The following is a 20121-nucleotide window of genomic DNA, read 5'->3' on the forward strand; positions in this document are numbered from 1 at the left end:
CATGATTTTGTTTATGTTAGCGCACATTTACTGCAAGATAATATTCTTGACTTTGTTCAAACATGACTTTAATGATTAATTTATGTTTTCCAAATATCAATACAAATAGATAATATGTGATATTCATGACTATCTTCACTTAGAACATGCAAATTCTCGTTGACTGCGAACAGGATAATTGATGCTGAAAGGGCTTGTTATGCACCTACAGTGTTCGAACTCTTTTCTATGAGCGATAATTACCGGTTTCTTTACTAAAGTAGTATGCGAACAGCCATGATGACACAACATATAGAGACGTACTGTTAATTACTGTTAGTGTTACGAGCAACAAAACCAGGTATCATCGTCATTACTTACCGGACTTGCCCGATCACCAATTCGTGCACATTTCCAGAAAACGCCAAGCACTCTGTTTTCTTGCATTAGATGACCGTTATTTAATCAATCATAAATATAACTCACCCCTCTTTTCTTCTATTCAACAAAGCTGGAAATTGTCGGTGAACATAGGTGCATGTACAAATAGTCAAAAGAATCACAATCAACAAACTTTCGAAATTAAAGATTGCAGTCTAGAGGAAGACAATATTGTCAGCACCATAGAGTATATTAAAGACACGGAGAAGACTTACCATTTCGACAGGTTGGAGTTTTTAGCAAGTACAGGGGAAAAGAAGGAAAACGACGAATTCGCGATAATAAAGAAGGAATAAATACCTTTTTTTTATAGAGGCACAAAAGTGAATGTATCAAGTTACTAGAAATATAACAGCTTGAGAAATTGTGTCGTTTTTGAAGAAAAATAAAATCCACAAGTAAGCTTGAGGAAGGTGAAGAGTAAAAAGAAAATTCCAAAAAAATCAGTTGTTGTTTGAGCGAATCCTATTTACTGAACAAAACTAGTACATTTCTGAAGTATTGAAAAAACAGGCTTTATGGCATTCAAAACCAGGCTGTGTCGATAAAATGATATTACTTGCCAGTAACTCCCTTGGATGCGTCGTCAAGCTTGATAATGAGTGATTGAATCCAAGAAATAGTCTCTTTCCGCTGCTGACGGACCTTTTGATCACCATTGATGTCAATAGCGTCCAATTGAATAAGACGTCCAAGAAGCGTTTCTGACAAGCGTCTGTGTCCGTCTTCACGTTCTTCGTCAGACAATTTACCTGCCTCAGCAACATACTGTTCTACCAAAGGCAATATTTGTTCCTCAATTCCGTTCTTCATTGCTCTAACGGCCTTTTCTGCCGGAGAACTGTTGTCAACAACAAGTTCACAGGCATCTTTGTTACGAACTCCTTGCACAAAAACACTGCCGTCCTTCAAGATCTTTCCCTTGTGCATAAGGAGAATGTTACCGGGCTTCTTGAGACCAACAGCGTTACAAGCTTTACGGAGCAGCTTTCCCTTTGTGATTTTGTCCAAAGGTGGGTCACGAAGCGTCAAAGTAACGGTCTTTCCTTTATATTTGACGGTCAGTTGGCTTGGAGTCTCCGAGGACTCCGTCATTTCCACATTTTCCTGTTCCGGGTTTGTTTCCAGGACGGCCGTCTTTTCATTGAGCTTTTCAGAACTCGATGACTTAACCTTGGTAGAACGAGGACGTACGCTTTGAACAAGCAAATAAGCGACAGAAATACCAAAAATGGAGATCAAAGCTAACAATTCTTTTGAAATCCCAAACATTCTAGTAGTGATTTTTAGTTTGACAGCAGGAATTGAGGTGGCCGTAGAGAGAGACAAGAGGTGTGGAAAAATCGTTCTTAAATGGCCGAGAAACAGTATTTCAGGCACAAAGACGGGAACGATTGAATCAAATTGAGTAAAAAAGCCAGTTGAGCTTGTTGAAGAGAAGAGAAAAATGCGTTTAAACCGATCATTCTTCTCGTCAATCCAACTTTGGTTCAGGATCAATACAGAATGATTCCAGTAGTATTACATCGTATTTAGAATTCTTACACAACCCGTATTTGCTTACATATACTGTCGTTTGTTGAGTTAGACAAATTCAACGCGTCTATGCGCGCTACATGTATACTCTCAATTAAGCTCTTTCACGCGTGGTGTTTTTCATTTAGCGAACACATGTACATAAGGTTATGCCGATCCATCGATCAAGGGTCCAATAGGTTACATCCCTCTCCCGCTAAACTTAAATGCTCCACGTGTAAGTCTCTTAGGGGATGCGAGAGCGAAAACCGCAACCAGCCTTTCGCAGACTCTAGCGTCTACCGTCCGCACTGGTTCACTGTTACATCGATTGTTTCGTTCTTTTATGTCGACCTATGTCGGCTTTAAATAGAAATACGTCCACTCCCTCCTACTGGAGACTCAATCAGGTATGTTTGCTCTATTCAGCTGGAAAGGAGGAATTCTTCAATTTTATGGAATTGCTGCGTCAGAAACGGACTTTTAAAGAAGAATTGAACTTCTCACGGTTAAGTACGAAGAAAAGGCTCGAAGTGATGTAGTTTTATTGGGAAATCATGTCGTTATTCGCTGGTTTGTAAATGTTTAATTACACTTAAACAGAATCGCCTAAAGAAGAAGAATATGGGATGTCATAACCTAAATTAAATTTATGCATGCATGATTCTACGCCGTCGGAAAACATTTACGATTGAGTTTGTCCAATTGAAGCCATCGAACGAAGGTTTCAAGTGGAGAGTATGAAACGGTGCTAGTGAATATTGAGATACAGTTTTGTTTGACATATTCCTTCCCATGGTACCTTCCTCATGTTCTCTTTACTCTCCCAACTTCCCGGGTCCTTCCGTCATTAACGGCTTTCATTCTCTGTTCTTTTTTCTGTTCTCCGTGCTATGTCTACCTTCTCGGTTTCGTTTCTCCCTTTTCCTTTTCCTTTCCTTCCTTTTAACTTCCTTATCTCCCTAGTACTAACATCGTATAGAGTAATCCTGTTGTTTCGGAGCGACCTCGAACAACAAATGGTTCACTGGATGTGTTCTACGATGTGGAGGACCCACCTCAGAATGACGAACCTAGTGTCAGCGTGAGTACAGGTGATATATATACTAGCCCAGCATCGAGGCGTTCGATGCATGACCTTCCTAGTTCTTCACAGTCATTTATCGAACCTTCTCCCACCAAAGTTAGCCCGCGCTTAACGAAAACGCTCTCCACGTCACATTTACAGCGTCCAAAGACCGCAGGGCATGTAGGGTTGCACTCTCGTGGCTCAGTTCGTCGTCGTTCTGCAGGTGCTTCTTCAGCCGTTCCTCCCTCTCGTCAGTTCGGAAGCCCAGAATCTGACAAGGTGTCCCGTGCGCCGTCGTTGGAGAGTGACCATACTACTCGTGTGGTTTCTCCTCAAACATCGCCTTGCTCCTATTCGCGTCTCGCGAACGCCAGTAAGCGATCGCTCGAATCGCAAGAAGGAAGGAGCTATTCAACACTTCTCGACCGAAACCATCCAATGTCGCGTTCTAGGTTCACTGTGCATACAGAATCCATTTCGCCGTCCTTGCTGGACACGGCGATGTTGGATTCACGTCTAAATTTTACGATGGAACGGTTGGAGAGGTCTATATTTCAACTTTCCAAAAACACGATGAGAGCCGTCTCACATCTTGATAATGCACCACCCTCCGTGGCCCTTCCTTCTCTAAGCAAACGCACTGCATGGCCTCTTCCAGCTTCTGCTCCCATTACACCCGTCCCTCCTCGTCCCTCATCGGTACCTCAAAGTCGACCTAATACTACTTCTTCTAGTCCATATCCCACGGCATTCATGAAGAATGACTATGCGTTGGACAACAATGCTTCTTCCCAGGTGATCGCGGAAGAGCCCTCCAATCAAATTGACAGCCAGACACAAGCTACCGAACTAGACAATACAGCCGGTGCTCTTGAGAATAATGGTTCTTTGAATGACGCAGCCTCTAATGTTGCGGCCGACAGTAAACGAAACTCCAGACGGCTGTCTGCTATGGATCTTCCCGTGGCCGATGACTTTGGATCACCATTGAAACTTAAGGAGTTACCCGCTACTGTCGGAAGTAAGAGCTCGGTCAACAAGAATGGTAGTAACCAGCGGGCAGATATGGATAGCGAAATACGTTTATCTTTGAATGGTCCCCCTACCTTTGCTCCTGCTACTGCTACAAGTACTTTCCCCCCAGCAGTTACGAGAAAATCCTCTAAGCGTCATTACTCTGAAATCTCGTTTACCGGAGTGGAACAAGAAACACAAATCATGCCCATCGTTGAAGAGCCAAAGACAGAATTTGCGGAAAAGGTTCACTTACGCCAGGTCAGTACCTCGAATCGGTCTGAACACGCTCCGTCCGTCAATACTACTGTCTCCAATGTTCCCAATGTTCCTACCGTACCTTCTGCACACTCGTTTTCTACTGCATCACCCTCTGTTGCTCAACAACGCACACACCTTGCGCATTTGTCATCCGATTTGGCATTGCGTCCCATTGAATCCAACCTTCCTCCTCACGTAGTAAAGGACTATGCTACAAGACCTGCAGCAAAAGCTGCAGCTGAGCTGAAGGCTAATGCCGCTCAGAACAAACCCGTTAAAGAAAAAACGTCCCTCTCATCTAAGCTGTGTTGCGTCCTGATGTGAAAACTCCGTTGACGTGTCTGTGTGAAAGGGTTTTTTACTTGATTTTTTTCTTCCAATTCATCTTTTTGTTTGCCTACATCCAAGTCTTCGGTACTTGTGTTTGCTGTAGCTCTTTGAAACGAAAAGTGCCAGCAGTACTTTAATATCATTCATTTCTTACCTCTACAATCAATGTAAATATTTAAATGCAATATTCTAAACGATCAGGAAGGTGGGCTATGTAGAAACTATTTAGGTGCTTTGTTTTATGTTGCATGCCAGTGGGAGAAAAGCTCCCCTCATGTTGGGAAGTGTTTCATTGTTTGATAAGAATTGTTTCTTTATTTACCCGTTTGACGCGACGCGACAAAACGTGTCAAAACCCGAATCTGGTTACAAATTCACTCAACTTTAACAAACATCAATGTTGTAAGGCGAAGCGTAAAAATAAAAAATTTAAAAAATAAAACCAGTTTCCATTGACAGTTTACCCGATTATTTGAACTTACACCTGTCTCAGATCCATATGTGAAAGATAATTGTTTCTGACAGAATTGCAGAATGGATTTGACGGTGAATGAAAAGCCATATTCCTCAAACCTTTATTCTTCTACTTCTTTTCCCTCGTTCTGTTTTTGTCCGTGCTCCTTAGACGCGAGTCCGTCAGAACCGGAGAAATTGTTTGAGCAGTTAAAAGACTGTTTCTGGGACCATTTGTTTCCAGCTGAATGTATGAGCTATTGTCCTCAATGTCGGCAACTTAAATGTCCAAAGTGTGTTGAGGAATACATCAGTGAATACTATTGCGACAATTGTTCACAAAGCATGCCTGCTGTGGTCGCGAAGGTAATGAACGGAAAGTGCTCTCATTGCTACTGTTGTCCTAAGTGCATGGCCGCGACCAAGTACATGTACAGTAAGCAGTCAAAGGCCTATTACATTGCATGTCCTAAATGCAAATGGAACTCCCAAAGTCTGTGGACAAATGTCAAGTCATCATCCGACTTAGTCGCGTTGTTTCGTAAAAGCTATGACTCCTACGCAAATTCGTTTCAAGAAATACGCGAAAAAGTCATATCAGGTTCATATATGGACCTAATAAACGGGAAATCATCTCAGCGACAAGGTGATCCCGTGGTCTTATTACCGACAAATACCGATATTAGGTCAGCAGCAGATCGAATAATTCAGCTACAAGCGGCTTCCTTGCAGCAACAGCAAGGTCAGAACAGCAACAATGAAGATAAGGACAAATCACTAGACATTGTATTCCCAATGGCAAGTGTCCCGTGTTATTCCGACGCAGTAGTAAGCAATGTCGGGTTTACGGCTCAAAATAAGATGTTTACCGAAAGACAACTTCCGATTCCTGCTCCCTTAAAAGGAAAGCTCTCGCGGCGCTGTCAGAAGTGTTCAGAACAGCTCGATGAAACTTCCACTTTGTCAGATTTTCCAGAGTTACGTTTGATAACAGATGGTCCGGAGAAATTCGAACTTCCACGAATTGTGTTGCGCCCAGGTTTGATCGATGAAGCGACCGGCTTGGGCGGCCGAAAGAAGCAGCACATTTACGAAATGAAACTTGAAAATGTAATGGAGATCCCCATTGTTGTTCAATTGACGCTTCCAAGCAATTGCAGTCTTTCCACTTTTGAAAATATCACGCTAAGCTCAGATCAGGTTTTTCTAGCACCCTCAAACTACTACCTCTCAAACTCACCAGATCTATACGTTCATCCGAGGAGATATAATATAAAATATACGAGTTCTGCTTTGATACACATCTATAGCGACTGTGAGCTCATCTTCCGCGAGAATCCATTTTCCGTTTTTTTCCCTCTTCACATACAGTTATTTTCCTTTCCAAAATTGGCGCCATCTCTTATTAGTGGCGCTGGAAGCGATCAACTACTAATATCGGGAAATCTCGAGGCAAATCGATGCTTCGTTAATTACTGGCTCTATTTCACACTTTCACATTAACCACATATAACACACTATTACACAAGAACTGGTATAAGCGGTAAACCGAGCCTTAAATCCTGCGATTAGGACATCCAACTGCTTAATTTCGGGTTTTTAAGCCAGTCTTTGGTTTCCTTTGTATGCGGAAGCTGTTTTTTAGGAAATTTCTGAAGACCCTAGATTTGAGCTAAAAATTTCTGTTAGAGGAGCGACAGACTTGACAGACTTGTTATTTTGTGTAAACGTCATTTAGAGTCTTTCTGCAAGAGAACGTAAAAGAAATTGGAACTCGTGTATACACGTCTTTTTGAATTCCTAATTTGTTTTTATCTTCGATTTACACATGGATGGAACACCGAATGATATGATTTCCGCAGCATCTTCTTCTGACGCTGTGGGTGGTTCTTTAAAGACCGGTTCTGTGTCGGAGAAACCTCGAAGGATTCAACGGGCTTGCGATCTGTGTCGGAAAAGGAAAATCAGATGTGACGGTAAAATGCCATCGTGTACGAACTGTCTAAACCACAACGTTACCTGTGTATTTACTCCCCGTTCCAAACGAAAGGGTGGTCAACGACAACTGTACTTAAAGTCGTTGGTTTCAAGGCTCGAGCAAATGGAATCGGTGCTCAGAACTGCTGCTCCATCACTTTGGAAAGTACGTTCACCGGTGGCCATTCCTGCTAGTGAGCCTGACTTTAATAGCAGCATTGATGACGATTCAAACTTCGACGACTCTACTTCCGAGGACATTACTTCCCTGACTGAACGCATGGGTATGTTGTTGACGACGCCTGTTGGAGAACAGAAGTATTTTGGCGTTTCTTCAGCGCTCTCTATTCTTCAACACGCAGCAGAAAGTGCATCCTCCCTCGCCAAAAAGAAGTTGCTTGACGTTTTTACCATCTTCAACAAGGAGTTCGTCTCCAATGACTACTTGCCGAAGTTGTCTCAACGAGCGAATTTCCCTCCGCAAGATGTCGCGAAGATTTATATGGATCTCTTTTTCAGACACTATTCCTATATCCCACTTTATGACCAAAAATCTGTTTATGAGATGATCAGTAAGCCCCACTGGTGGGAGAATCCAGATGGCTCCATCAATGCTGTATCATATTGCCTGTACTTTACCATATTAGCACTTGGTTGTTTGGCTTCCTCGGATAAGGATCAATTCACTAAAGCTGACGCTTTTTTTGCTAATGTCATTGACAAACGAGGTGGCTTATTATTTTGTAATTCTTTGGATGCTCTGAAGCTTACCGCGCTTATTGTATTGTACTTTCATTGTACATGCCGAGTGAGTGCTGCATGGATCACGTTGGGGTATGCTATTCGTATTTCGCAAACGTTGGGTCTTCACCGTAATAGCTCTGTTTGGTCCATAGGACCGGACGATGTACAAGAGCGAGCGGTAATTTTTTGGAACATTTATATCCTTGATCGCATAATGGCAATGGTTACTGGCAAACCGTACTGCTTGCAGGATATAGACATTGATCAGGAAATCCCTTTCTTTTCCGTCTATGATTGCTGCGGTTTACGCGCTGTCCAGGAAGACAAACTCTCCTCTTTTAATTTTTATGAAGCGGTCTTGCAACTTGCAAGAATTAATGGACGTATACTCTCTGCTCTCTACTCTGCACAGGCTATGAAAGACACTAATGCTCAAATCAGTGAGCGCATTATAGACCTTGACAAACAGCTATGTCTTTGGAAGGTCAGACTTCCTCAGGAGTTTTGGTTGGACTATCATGCAACCGAAAAACCATTTTATTACAAAAGCTTACTCATTCTTTCTGGTTCGTTTTACAACGCACAAGTCTTGTTGCATCGACACAGCATAACGAAAAACCTCACTATCTCATGTTCTCATAGGCCCGAATCCGAGGCTACTGATTCGAAGGAAATTTGCTTCGCTGCTGCCAGAAAGATTGTGAAACTTCTGACGGAAATCGCTGACGGACATGTACCCTTACTAAAAGCACTTTTATACCAGGGGATGACTTCCATAATTGTCATATTCATTGGTATTGTTAAGAACCCTACAGCGGAAACTGTTGACAGCGACATCGCTTGGATCAAAAAAGTCAAAGATGTCTACCAACTCACAATGAAACACTTGCCAGTTAACACCCCTGTCACTGTTCTGAGGGCCCTTGATTCTTTGTACGCTACCGCCATTCTCGCTAAGGAAAAGGCAGCGCAAGAGGCTCAGGCGGGTTCAACCCCTTACATGCTTTCGCAAATAAGTACTGTTAATGGCGGCATGGTTGACGGATTCGATGCGCCTCAAGTTCCCAGAGTACCGCTGAATGGAAGGAAGCCGGTTTTTACCGACGATGCGATGTCCGCTAGTCCGCCATCAGCAATTCCTGGTAGTCAGGATCCTCAGGCGTTATTGAATGCATTTTCAATGATTGGGACAAATCCACCTACTCAAACTGAGCCATATATTCCTGGTGTGCAGTATGGAGGATGTGAATATCCACCCGTGGATTTTAATCCGGAGACTCCTGTGCGAAATGATTTATTTTCATTTCCTTTTGAAGAGGGAATGGAATTGAACTTTTCTGCAGCGAACGTTTTCAGTCCTACCATTATTGAAAATGAATTTTATAACGAACCTGTATATGAAGTCTGCCCGGGGGAAAACTACATGTCATAATCTTTGTTGCTCAACAAAGTGGGTCCATTAATCTTGTTGTTTATGCTTTAATTTTGTTTAACGTTTTTATTAGATACAATCTGGAATAGGTTTGATTGAATTGGTCTTGTTTATACATCGTCTATCTATGAACTAAATCGGTGAGTGCGAAGAGCTGACGCCTCTCCATGAGGCTGGAGTTGTTGGATTTTGAGATGCTTGGCATGGTATACGGCGTTGGCCGTAAATTTAGAAAGCCACTCTTCGGCTTCTTTGGTTGTTGCGTGGTCTTCACCAAGCTCTTCTTTGTAAATATCGTAAGCAATCCGAATGGCCTTCAGGGCATTACGGCTTTCATCGTTAAAAGCCATGGATTGTGCAAGCTGGAAATACAATGAGGCAGTATTCAGAGTGTTACCGAAGAATTTCTTCGACAAATCAACTGATGCTTGAAACCATTTTTGACTGTCGACGAAGTTGTTCATTCTCTGTACCATCACAGCAACGTTGTTGAACGAGGTAATCATATCGGGGTGTTCCGGTCCAAATATGCAGCGCCAGAGTTTCAAAGCGTGAACACAGAAAGCTAAGGCAATTGCAATGTTTCCGGACGAGAACTCGTACAGCGACAAGTTCATATAGCCAAGAATAGTTTCAGCCGAATCGAAACCAAGCACCCTTTCACAGACAAGAACTGCTTTTCTAGCAAGGTTGAGAGCCTGCTCTTTATCCTCCAATTGATAGAACAATAAAGCAACTTGACAATACGCCCTTGCAACCTCTGCGTGCAGAATTCCGTATATTTGCTCGTGAAGCATGAGCGATTCTGAAAGTAGACTCAAAGAAACATTCTTGTCTTTTTGCGCAATGCTTAGTTTGCAGGCGTCAAAAGCCTCACGCGCGAGTGTGCTGCAAGGTGTGCATGTCTTGATAAGGGGCAGAATGTTAAGAATATCGGTAGGGTAGAAAAGGACTGGCTCGAATGTCGTTTGGGAAGGTTTCTTCTTCGTGGCCTTCTTCTTCTTACTTTTCTTGTCTCCGGCAGTCGCAGGCTGTAAGGCTGCAGGAACGAAGGGCTCGCAGAAGTAGTCCCGACAAAGAAGTTGAATGCCCAATTTCAAGCAAATATTTCTTAGCAGTGGAGGACTCTTAACGAACTTTGCGGAATTGTGAATGCGGTAGCGGAAACGGGATGCAACATTTTGGGCAACCGACTCTTTAACTTGAGTGGGAGTTTGGAAACTTTCTGAAGGTATCTTTTGCAGATACTCTTTATAAACAGGACTGTCTTTAAAGGCTTCATCCTCTGAAAATATGCAACAAAGGAGGTATGCGACGGAGGAAGCGCGATTGTAAAAGCTGTGTTTAGCAATATTATTGCTAAACACATGCTTGACTGCACGGGCAAGCATTTCAAGCTCAGCCAGATACACGAGTGGATGATCGTTTCCGTATTGGCTTGCTGCCAATTCGGCTACCTTACCCAAATACCGCATGTTGATGCCTCGCTTGTGCATCATTCTTGCCAAAGCAATGCCATCAACGGGCATAGCGGATTCATCAGTGCAAACAGTTTTCACAAAAGATGGAATTATATCATTACGAAGCAACTCAGAAACGGCTTTAACAGCTTCTTCGTCCTTCTTTAAAGTTTGTTCATAATCCTTTGGAACTTTGTAATCCGAACGGAAAACATCGGGATTCAATGTGTAGTCAAAATCGTTTAGACTAATGTCAGGAATTTTTTCCAACTCATCCTTAGGAACCGACTCTTTAAGCTTTGCAGCTTTGGCTTCAGCGTAATTTTTCAGTTTGGTTTCCCAAATAGACTGAATAAGTTCGGGACGAAGGTAGGCAAGGGTATGGGGATAAGCGGGGAGCTTGCTGTCATCATTAGCTATTTCCTCCAAGAAACCAATGTCTAGGGGGAATAAACTGTACAAATCGAGCAAGTAAGAGCGACCGTCGGTTCCCTTCAGTCCCTTGGCATCCATACTCGTGAACATGGAAATTGTCTTGCCATCGTTTCCAACGACAGGATGCTTTTTTAAGTGAAGTATGGCAGAAACCTCCTTGAGCAGGGGATCGAGCTTCTTGTCAAATACGAACGTATCTTCACCATCCACTTTTCCATACACGACTTGCGTAGCACCTTCGTCTTGTTGGCGGAAAATACCGGGAATTAAGGTCTGTGCAACAATACGATGACCCGCGAAATCAATGAGGCAAGTGCCGAGTAACGAAATGGGACAACGGTCAGATTGAGTGAGCAGACGGATGTATGCGACGTCCTTTCCCACTGCATGCCGAGAAGCCTCGTTGCCGCCTGTTTTATCGAAGATGCCGATACTGTCCATGCCATAGGAGAAGAAAATGTTGTTGTGAATATACATTTGCGAGGCAAGCGGTTCTGTGGGATTCAGTGCAGGAACGTTCCCGTTTACGACTTCGATGGCACCGGCCATAGCACTTTCCGTAAACTCGTTCAGTGTCTTCTGCAACAAACGTTCACGAAGCACGCGCTCTTGCAAATTGGCGTAGGGCATTTCACGCACAGATTGAATTTCATCATTCCAGTCACGCAGATTGCTCTTGTTTTCCAAGAAGGGGTTACACACAATGGATTGCGTCCGAGTAATATCCGCAGTATAAACAGAATGTGTGTTAATCCACGTTGGTTGTTGGAGCACCTTACTGACCTGCAACTTAAGTGTTTGGTCTAATTCGCCTGAACTTTTCAGCAAATCAGCGAGACCCGCTTGGAACTTGGGGGAAAGGGAGGACAGTAAAGCAGACAGGGAATGGTGAAGCGCGTACTTTGGATTTGGTGAAGGATCGAACTTTGTGTTGGAGCTTTGGTTCACACAGTAGCCATCGTAGCGAGAGGTGATGTGGAATTGCTGACCTTCAAGGACGGTGACTCGAAGGTAAAACAAGTGACCCTGCAGGGCCCAGTATGGAGGGACGGGGTTCCATGCAGACAGGCCGAAATCCTGCAAACAGTCGATTTCCTCGGAGGCCTGTGCAGCATCCTCAAAAAGCTTCACGTAGTACTGCAACGATAACTGTTCGCCGGAAAAGTCTTTGAACTGTGCGTGCGAGGTGTTCCTCGAAGCATCAACATCACCGCACTGGTTGCGCACCAGCTGAGGATACACCGACATGAGGGCGCCGAGCTCTGCGTTGTGAGATTGTCGCGAGCAGCCTGAACGGATGTTGTCTAGGAGTCGAAACGCATGATACAGCGACTCACGCTCCGTGTAGTGGTCCAGAATGACGCGGAGGCTAATTTCCTTCACGGTTTCGCAGTCGATGGCCTCAGAGAGCTCCTGGAAAGGGTTCATGATGGTTCCATTGTACTCGAGACGGAAACAGGTATACAGACCGTTGTTCAATTCTATAACATGTTGACGAAGATCATTAAAGTTGTCATAAGGGGAAGCATACAGGCTCAAAGGAGCGACATCAGAACCAAAATCGACCGTGACCTTTATTTCATTCTCCAAGACGGTCGCTGCCGACGAAACCGCAGATTTGTTCTCCTTCTCTTCCTCGTGTTCTCCCTCAGTTTTTCTATCTAAAACAACGAGGTTAGCAGGAAATGTCACTGAAAAACATTATCTTGACAGTACGATCCGTGAAAAAAAAACAAGGGTCTTGTTGTACGTACTCTCTTCGTTCATTTAGCGTTTACGTGTGTTCCTAAGCAAAATCTAGAGATCCCGTACTAAATGAGATACTTTCTATGTCGCAAAAAGTTTTTGTTATAAGTAAATAAGAGTTTTCGTCAAGGAAGACCGTTTCAACAGGCAAAAAAGCAAGGATAGAACAAAAACACAGCGTTGACTTTTCGGGTGCGCAGCGCAAGCAGCGCGATACTTTGGCTCAGAGAACGAGCCAATGATGGAATTCCTCGGTTAGATCTAAACTTTATATGCGTAGGGTCTAGTATGCGACAAGACCGACTATAGAGAGAAAAGGTGGAGAACCGAAAACGAAAAAAGCAATTGCGCCTCTGGGTAGCGTTAGAAAACGTAAGTCCGACAAAGATGAGAACGATTGTGGGCGTGAAATGGGACAAGCTCGGCAGTGCTGTTAGGAATTATTCGTAAGCCAGAAGAGTGCCGACAAGGACAAAGGTTGAGGCAATCGAGGCAATCGAGGCAATCGAGGCAATCGAGAGAGACGAGAGGACAAGAGGACAAGAGAGACAATAGAGTGTGTGTGAATTGTAAAAGAAACGCGTCGGCAAAGACCGAGATTTCCCAGTTACTCTTGTTCTTGGTCCCCTGTTTCTCTTTTCCTTGTCGCTGCCTCCTGGCGAATCATCTCCTCGTCGCCCTCCCCCCTTAGCCCTCGCGAACCCCATCGTCTATTATCGTTCTAATAACATTCATTCGTTTCTCTATAGAATATGTGTGAATTGGGAAAGGAAAGAATCCCAAGCCAAGCTTCCTGTGTTATGAGTTCGCATGTCGTGCTTACTGCTCGGCAGAGGACCAAAACAGGTTCTCGAGTTCGGTGACTTTGACAAGAAGCTTACGAGTCACGTCCGAGTAAGGAAGGTTTTGGACTTGGTGAGCCATCTCTTCGACATACTTGAAGAAAGGACGGCCACCCCACCAATTGACAAAGTCGAGCTCCTGGAACGTCTTTTGGAAGATGGGAGAGGCAGCAGCCGTAGCAAAGGCACGGTGGTAGATGGCCTCGGTGATCCAGAACACGTAGAGCAGATCAGAAGCGGTGAGACCAGGGGTCTGGAAGACATCCTTGGTGACGAACTCGACGTACTTGCGGCAGTTGGGCGAGGAAAGGTGGTAGAAAGCAGAGGGGTCGGTCTTTACCATTTCATGAGGGTCGGTGGGGATTTTGGGAAGCTTGGGCATTTCAACACCGCGTTCCTTACACTTGGCCTCGAAATGAGCCATCTCAGGACCAAGAACAGCATAAGCGTGTTGAATAACCGCCATGGCCTCCTCAGGGATAATGGGGTCAGCCTCGGCTCTCACATAAAGCTGGGCGACAAAGTAAGCACCGGCTTGGACAAACAACCGGTCGTCAAAGAGCCACTTGTTGAAGCTGCTAGCGGCAAGCTTTCCTTGAGCAAGCTTTTGAATGAAGGTGGCGTTGTTGGAGCATGCCTCGACATGAGGAGCGATGTTGTAGCGCTTGTACAATTCAACAGAGTAGGCGTCCATGATAAAGAGGGAAGAAGAAGAGAAGAAGAAGTTGTAGTAAGTAAAAAGAGAGAGCGAGAGAGAAAAAAAAAATCAAAACCTGTGGTCAGATGCGACTGTTGTAGAACGAGTTGAACTGTTCTTCAATGAATGATGATGATGGGATGGGAGAAGCAGCTGGGTTTATATACACAGACAAATCGGCTGCTGGAAGCCGTTTTGAGAGCAACAAACTGTTGAAGTCATTGTTGAACATCCGAGCACTCGGGAACAAGAAAACGGTTTCCTGGATTTGCACATTTGTTCTGTAACCTTGCCATTCCACTCAGCGACACGTGAACGTGTTTGCGACACAGTTTGTGCATCAGCCGACCGGATTCAGGGATCCTCGCTGCAAGAGTCGTCAACAAGGTTCGGTTGCGCATTCCCCGCAGTCGATGGTGACATGTTTCCGAAACCATTGGTCGGTGACATTGCCTCATCTCAGGGATTTCCAGGGATGTCGCAGAAAGCCGACCGGGAAGGCGACAGCGAGTGCGATCGCACACGCGGGAGCAAGTTCGCTAGAAAAGTAATGACAGTGAAGTGAGAGTAAGTGAGAGGGGTTGAGCATGCAGGCTTGGATGATTGTGTTTGTGAGAGAGGAACGGCCCGTAGTTCAAGAGGACTAACGTTAATCTGTTGTATTGAATGATGCAAATAAAATCGTCAGCCGAAAGACTTCATTCAACGAGTTTCGGGCTCTAGGGTGGCAGTTTCATGGTTGTATTCCTTGCTTCCATTCGTATAGCTCGTTGCTTTCTCTTCACCTTGTACTTGTGCTATTTCTTTGTCTTCGTAGTAAACTCATTCCCGACACGACCCATCCCACAGACACTCCCTTAGAGTAAGGTTCGCTTAAAAAATAAACACTAAACACTAAATTACCCCACACAAACGACCCAATCAGAATTTGCCTTCTCATTCTCCCGTTCATTTCATGTACATCATATTCGCCTTAACACTCCACCATAGAATACTCGAGTCTGGCGGCTAAATGGTCGTCAAACTCAGACGTGTCGTCAGAACGAAGCGGTGTCGTTATCGTCTCAACGCTGCGATGTGGCCGTTCAGAATCGTCCAATACGCGCACCAGCTGCACTTCACATCCATCTTTCAAGTACAGTTCTAGTTTCCCCGTAGTGGGCAGCGAATAGCCTTCGTACACACATTTAATCAGCCAATTTTGTGGTCCCCTGTTCAGTTTCCATAGCGCGCTACAAAAGTCTCCGATCGTGTTTTTTGCGTCATCAAGGCCTAAAAGTTGCGTGTTTGCCCACTGTCTCAACGCGAAATCATCGCTACTTACTTTCAATCTCATGTTGGCGGTGAAAATGTCTGTGTGCCCCCACTACGGCGTTCCTGCTTCTTGGTCCCTACGCTCCGGCTGGCTCCAGTGAAGCAAACCCCCGTTTTCATGTGGGCAGATCGTGGGGGTTGTTTTCGTATCGAAGAGCGGATTTCTCGATACGTGTTCGTTACGCACATGGTGACGTAAACTCACCACCATACGGATTCAGATGGCTACTGCTGCTGGATGTCGGATAGGTTGGTACTGAGGGCGTTCCGGTGCCGTAGAATGGATTGCCGCCATACCTCACACGGTTTTTAAATGGTCTGTTGTATTGACTGTGTCACCGTATTACCGTACTGCCGTATTAGTTTCTCCTAAAACACATCCTAGCCTTTGGATCCCTTTTCGTTCGCCTTACACGCTACAACAAAGCTCCGCGACAATATTTACTTTGGAAAGTTACTTTGTGACCCTGCGAGTCGTTTTCGGTATCTACCGACCGGAAATTTAGTTTGTACATTTTTTTTCTTGTTCGTCGTGATTAGACACAACAAAAGCCAACAGCTCTCTGCAGCCGAATTTAGCTCCTGTGAAGTGAGTCGAGTGTTTTATTTTTGTGTGCTTCAAGTTTGACAAGTTCACACGATCGCCAGCGTTCATCGCCTTACCAAATTAATCGCTTAACTTTATTGAGTTCCTTTTTCTGTCCCCTGACGCGCCCTCTTTCTCCCCATGGCATTTCGTTATTTTCAGCTAGCGAAACGAGACGCCATCAATGTGCTAGACCCTGCCGTCCGTCCTAACCATGCCGGCGTTATTCCAGCACCCGTGTTTGGTCTCGACAGTCACTTGTCTCCTCACGTTGGCATCTTGCTGCCGTTGAACGGCTTCGACATGGAGCAAGTGTGCTTCGTATGGAGATCGTTGACGGACTCGGGTTTCATGGTCGAGTTTATTATTCCTCATGTGCCTCACGAAAACGATGACTCGGCGAATCTTACCCCCCAACCAAACCAAGATGTGCTCTCGGGTACGAAAGGTTTGTTAAAAGGACCTCCCAAGTCCGCTAAAGAAATCTACAGTGTCTTGTGCACACTCAACGAGTTTACGCATCCCAATGTGCTTCATTCGACTGGGTTCACACTAACCAAGTTTGATGTGCTCTTCATTACCGGTGGTGCTGGCCAGGGAGTGGAAGAAATGATTACCGATCCTTTGCTCCACTCTTTGCTTGTGCCATACCTTCGCTTGTGTTACCGCGAGAAACCCGATAACAATGCTGCGAAAGAGCCCAGCAAGATTGTGTGTGCCGTGTCGCAAGGCGTCCGTGCTATTTACGCGGCAGACCCCACAATTCAATTGAAGGCAACTACCATTCCCGTGTGGATGGAACGGTCCTCGCTACTGCTAGGCTTGCGGCCTATAAAAGCACCGTACACGGCTCCTTCACTGCCACAGGATCGTTACGTAGCCGGTCCGGTTGCGAAAAAGAAATTCATTTACGTTGATGAAAAGTACTACTGTGTCACAGGACGCTGTAATAACGACTCAATCATGCTCGCAAGAATGGTTGTTCGTTTGTACAAACAAGCACAGCGCGAATTGCAGCGTCACCTGAGACACCAGTCTGTTTCCAAGAAAACGGAGTCTCCGTCTTCCGACTAGCAACGTGAACGTTTTCTCTTAATGACTGCACAAGCGGGCTCTGTTTGCTTTCGCAATTGCTTCTTATGTTTCTTCATGTTTTCCCCTTTTTGTTCGCCTAAGCGCAGCATATGTCATAGTGTAGCTTATAGTGTATTACCCTTACTATATCCAAATATGGTTCTCACCACCACGAATGTAAAACCTGCCAACTACCAACCTACCGAAATCAACCGCGGGAAATTATATGGCTCAATTGCAGCATACACGGTGAGTTTTATCGGGTTCCGTGAGGACAATTGAATACATCTATTTCTGAGTTGACAAGTGAAATTTTTTCCGGCTCGATTTTGCCATTTTTTATTTCAATATAATATCTCATCGTGGTTGGCTTGTTTCAGCACGATTTTCAGAGTTTTTTCTCGCAGACGAGCACGTTAATATTTTGTCTAATTTTCTCTGCTTAAATCTTTGCGTGTGTCCTTAAATAGAAGCAACAGGATTTGTTATTGTCCCTTTGGTTGGTTGTGTTGAAAAAAAGAACACAGTTTAGAGTTATTTGAAAAAAAAAAAAAAAAAAACAAAGTTCGTTTGTGTGAGCGTATTGATTGATTCCTTGTTCCCCTTGTTTCATTCCCAACCTTTCTTGTTCCCTTCAGCCGTTCTGCTACTTCCTTTATTTCCCTTTATTTTCTCGAGTTTTCAAAGACATCGGGCCCTGCTTACATTCGTTTTCATTCTTCCTTCTCTCATTACTCCCGCAGAATCATAAAATGCCCAGCGTGATATCAGAAGCCTCCCAATTTCCCCCCGTAGGCCCAAACAGAGTTGCTTCACAGCAAGATGCCGATGTTTTTTCTGCTGTTGGAATTGGAGCCGACCTCAGTAGCTTTGGTGCTGATACTGAGCTCTTAAAACACATGTTCAGTGCCTTTGTCGGAAAAGCCTTGGACGACTACGCTCAAGGAAACCCGTCCGCCTACGAAGACATGTGCAGACAGTTTTCAGCAGCAGCCGACGCTGATGACGCGCCTTCCTCTTCTCAGCTGCAGAATCTGCTCATGGCTCTCACTCGAAATGTATCGAGGTTAGATTCCTCATGCAGTTCCTTAATATCGAGCATTTTAAGTACAAATTGGAGCATGCGTGATGATGCCTTTGTATCCTCGTACGTACGCTTCCTCGGAAACCTCTTGTCTGCTCAGTCGACGTACATGCCTCTGGTGATGACGATGATCGTTCAGCAGATGTGTTTCCAACCATCTAGTCAGTCTGTCCAATATGAACGAGCTCATTTAGCCTTGAAGTACGTACTTGACTTGGTCCCTCGCGCACATTCGCATTTGTATAATACAATTATCGAAGAGTTTCCATACAAGGACGAAAGCTTAACGGCTCAAATGACCTACATTTCAAATATTCTTTCCATTTGTGAATACGTGCCCTCAATCAAAGGGCATGTTATTCGTGCCATTATTGACAAACTTATCCAAGTAGATGTTGAGCTGCACACCGAGCTGGAGGATTTCGACGAAGAAGAAGACGATGATGATGATGAGGACGTCGATTCGGAGAGCGAGAAAAGTGCAAGCGACGACTTGCTTACCGCTTCCACTCTCTATGAACTGCATGAATCGGCAAATGGAGAGACAGCGATGGAGCCTATGTCGATGGACGTGCCCGAGACCTCCCCGAAGTTACTTGTGGAGCAGCTTGATCAACTTCTCTACATGCTATTTGCATATCTTGACTCAAACTTATCCCCCATCAACGTTGATCGTGAAATCGTCTACAATTATCTCATTAACTCTTTCGTCAGTACAGTGCTGAATACCTTCCAATCGCGCTACGTACAGTTCCTCATTTTCTGGGCCTCACAAAAAGATCCGGAATTCACGGATATTCTGTTGGGTGTCCTGACTGAGGTATGCTTGGATCCCTCAAAATCTTGCACAATAAGAATTAGTAGTGCGATGTACATCGGATCGTACGTCGCTAGAGCAAAGTCTTTAGATCCCCAAACTATTCGTGTAATGGTGAACATGCTCTGTCGTTGGATAGAGGCGTATCTTGACCAGTACGAAGATGACAAGTGTGAAGACTTGTTGTCTAAACACTCTGTGTGCTACGCCATTATACAGAGTGTCTTTTACATTTTTTGCTTCCGTTGGAAAGAGTTGAAACTTTCCAGTGAGAACGACAGTGTTGGAGACAAATTCGAATGGTTGCCTGGACTTGCTGTTCTTCAAAGAGCTGTTCTATCTCGTCTAAATCCTCTACGATTCTGTTCTACAAATGTTGTGCAGCAATTTGCCAAGGTTGCTAATCATCTCAATTTCCTGTATGTGTTCACAATTATTGAACACAACCGTAAAAGTACAATCCGTGAGGGTTTCGAAACTATAGATTGCTTTTTCCCCTTTGATCCACTTCGGTTACCCAAGGTGCTTACATTTGTTCAACCTTACTATAATGAGTGGAGGCCTATTCCCGGAATGGATGATGACGATGATGATGATTTGTCAGACGCATCGGACTCCGAGTAAGAAGTTTATGATTGTGCTGTTGATGTTTGATCATAAGCTTGGAAAACCAAAAAAAAAGCATGAGACCACAAACTACGGATTTTGGATTATAAAAAAGAAGAAAGCATATTAAGGATGGGTTAGGATAGGATTTTTGTAATAAACAAATTAAAAAGATACATGGCGAATTTGAAGTGGATGATCGAAAACTTTAAGTAGTGGAGTCTAAAGACATTCCACGGATACTA

The 20121-nt window shown here is 44.3% G+C and overlaps 10 protein-coding genes across 10 annotated transcripts; 5 read left to right on the forward strand and 5 right to left on the reverse strand.

Annotated features, from left to right (window-relative positions):
* Positions 1–86: 86 nt before the first annotated feature.
* SJAG_05736 (hypothetical protein) lies at positions 87–857 on the reverse strand. The gene is made up of 4 exons (XM_011050750.1): positions 636–857; positions 466–575; positions 361–412; positions 87–302 (listed from the first exon to the last, which is right to left on the reverse strand). The coding sequence occupies exons 1-4, from the start codon at positions 636–638 to the stop codon at positions 255–257; spliced, it is 213 nt and encodes a 70-aa protein (XP_011049052.1). The 5' UTR covers positions 639–857; the 3' UTR covers positions 87–254.
* A 118-nt stretch (positions 858–975) lies between these two features.
* Positions 976–2075, reverse strand: SJAG_01737 (BAG family molecular chaperone regulator Bag102; the record flags this gene model as incomplete). The annotated part of the gene is made up of 1 exon (XM_002172944.2): positions 976–2075. Exon 1 carries the CDS (start codon positions 1690–1692, stop codon positions 976–978), a length of 717 nt encoding a protein of 238 aa, XP_002172980.1. The 5' UTR covers positions 1693–2075.
* Positions 2076–2917: 842 nt separating this feature from the next.
* Positions 2918–4603, forward strand: SJAG_01738 (Tea1 anchoring protein Mod5; the record flags this gene model as incomplete). The annotated part of the gene is made up of 1 exon (XM_002172945.2): positions 2918–4603. A coding segment is annotated over one exon (1686 nt), but the record flags the coding sequence as incomplete, so codon positions are not given.
* A 351-nt stretch (positions 4604–4954) lies between these two features.
* Positions 4955–6638, forward strand: SJAG_01739 (hypothetical protein). The gene has a single exon (XM_002172946.2). The coding sequence runs from the start codon at positions 5144–5146 to the stop codon at positions 6563–6565; it is 1422 nt and encodes a 473-aa protein (XP_002172982.2). The 5' UTR covers positions 4955–5143; the 3' UTR covers positions 6566–6638.
* On the forward strand, positions 6572–9997 carry SJAG_01740 (transcription factor). The gene has a single exon (XM_002172947.2). It carries the CDS (start codon positions 6891–6893, stop codon positions 9213–9215), a length of 2325 nt encoding a protein of 774 aa, XP_002172983.2. The 5' UTR covers positions 6572–6890; the 3' UTR covers positions 9216–9997.
* On the reverse strand, positions 9296–13113 carry SJAG_01741 (translation initiation factor eIF3 alpha subunit). Its single transcript, XM_002172948.2, has 2 exons — positions 12865–13113; positions 9296–12771 (listed from the first exon to the last, which is right to left on the reverse strand). Exons 1-2 carry the CDS (start codon positions 12875–12877, stop codon positions 9341–9343), a joined length of 3444 nt encoding a protein of 1147 aa, XP_002172984.1. The 5' UTR covers positions 12878–13113; the 3' UTR covers positions 9296–9340.
* Positions 13114–13573: 460 nt separating this feature from the next.
* On the reverse strand, positions 13574–14963 carry SJAG_01742 (TENA/THI domain-containing protein). The gene has a single exon (XM_002172949.2). The coding sequence runs from the start codon at positions 14390–14392 to the stop codon at positions 13676–13678; it is 717 nt and encodes a 238-aa protein (XP_002172985.1). The 5' UTR covers positions 14393–14963; the 3' UTR covers positions 13574–13675.
* SJAG_05740 (hypothetical protein) lies at positions 14923–15806 on the reverse strand. Its single transcript, XM_011050751.1, has one exon. The coding sequence runs from the start codon at positions 15729–15731 to the stop codon at positions 15369–15371; it is 363 nt and encodes a 120-aa protein (XP_011049053.1). The 5' UTR covers positions 15732–15806; the 3' UTR covers positions 14923–15368.
* SJAG_01743 (hypothetical protein) lies at positions 15363–17609 on the forward strand. The gene has a single exon (XM_002172950.2). It carries the CDS (start codon positions 16437–16439, stop codon positions 17367–17369), a length of 933 nt encoding a protein of 310 aa, XP_002172986.1. The 5' UTR covers positions 15363–16436; the 3' UTR covers positions 17370–17609.
* On the forward strand, positions 17543–20061 carry SJAG_01744 (ribosomal DNA transcription factor Rrn3). The gene has a single exon (XM_002172951.2). It carries the CDS (start codon positions 18122–18124, stop codon positions 19892–19894), a length of 1773 nt encoding a protein of 590 aa, XP_002172987.1. The 5' UTR covers positions 17543–18121; the 3' UTR covers positions 19895–20061.
* Positions 20062–20121: the final 60 nt, after the last annotated feature.

The sequence above is a fragment of the Schizosaccharomyces japonicus genome (genome assembly GCF_000149845.2).
Source record: "Schizosaccharomyces japonicus yFS275 unplaced genomic scaffold supercont5.3, whole genome shotgun sequence".
Classification (NCBI taxonomy): Eukaryota; Fungi; Ascomycota; class Schizosaccharomycetes; order Schizosaccharomycetales; family Schizosaccharomycetaceae; genus Schizosaccharomyces; species Schizosaccharomyces japonicus.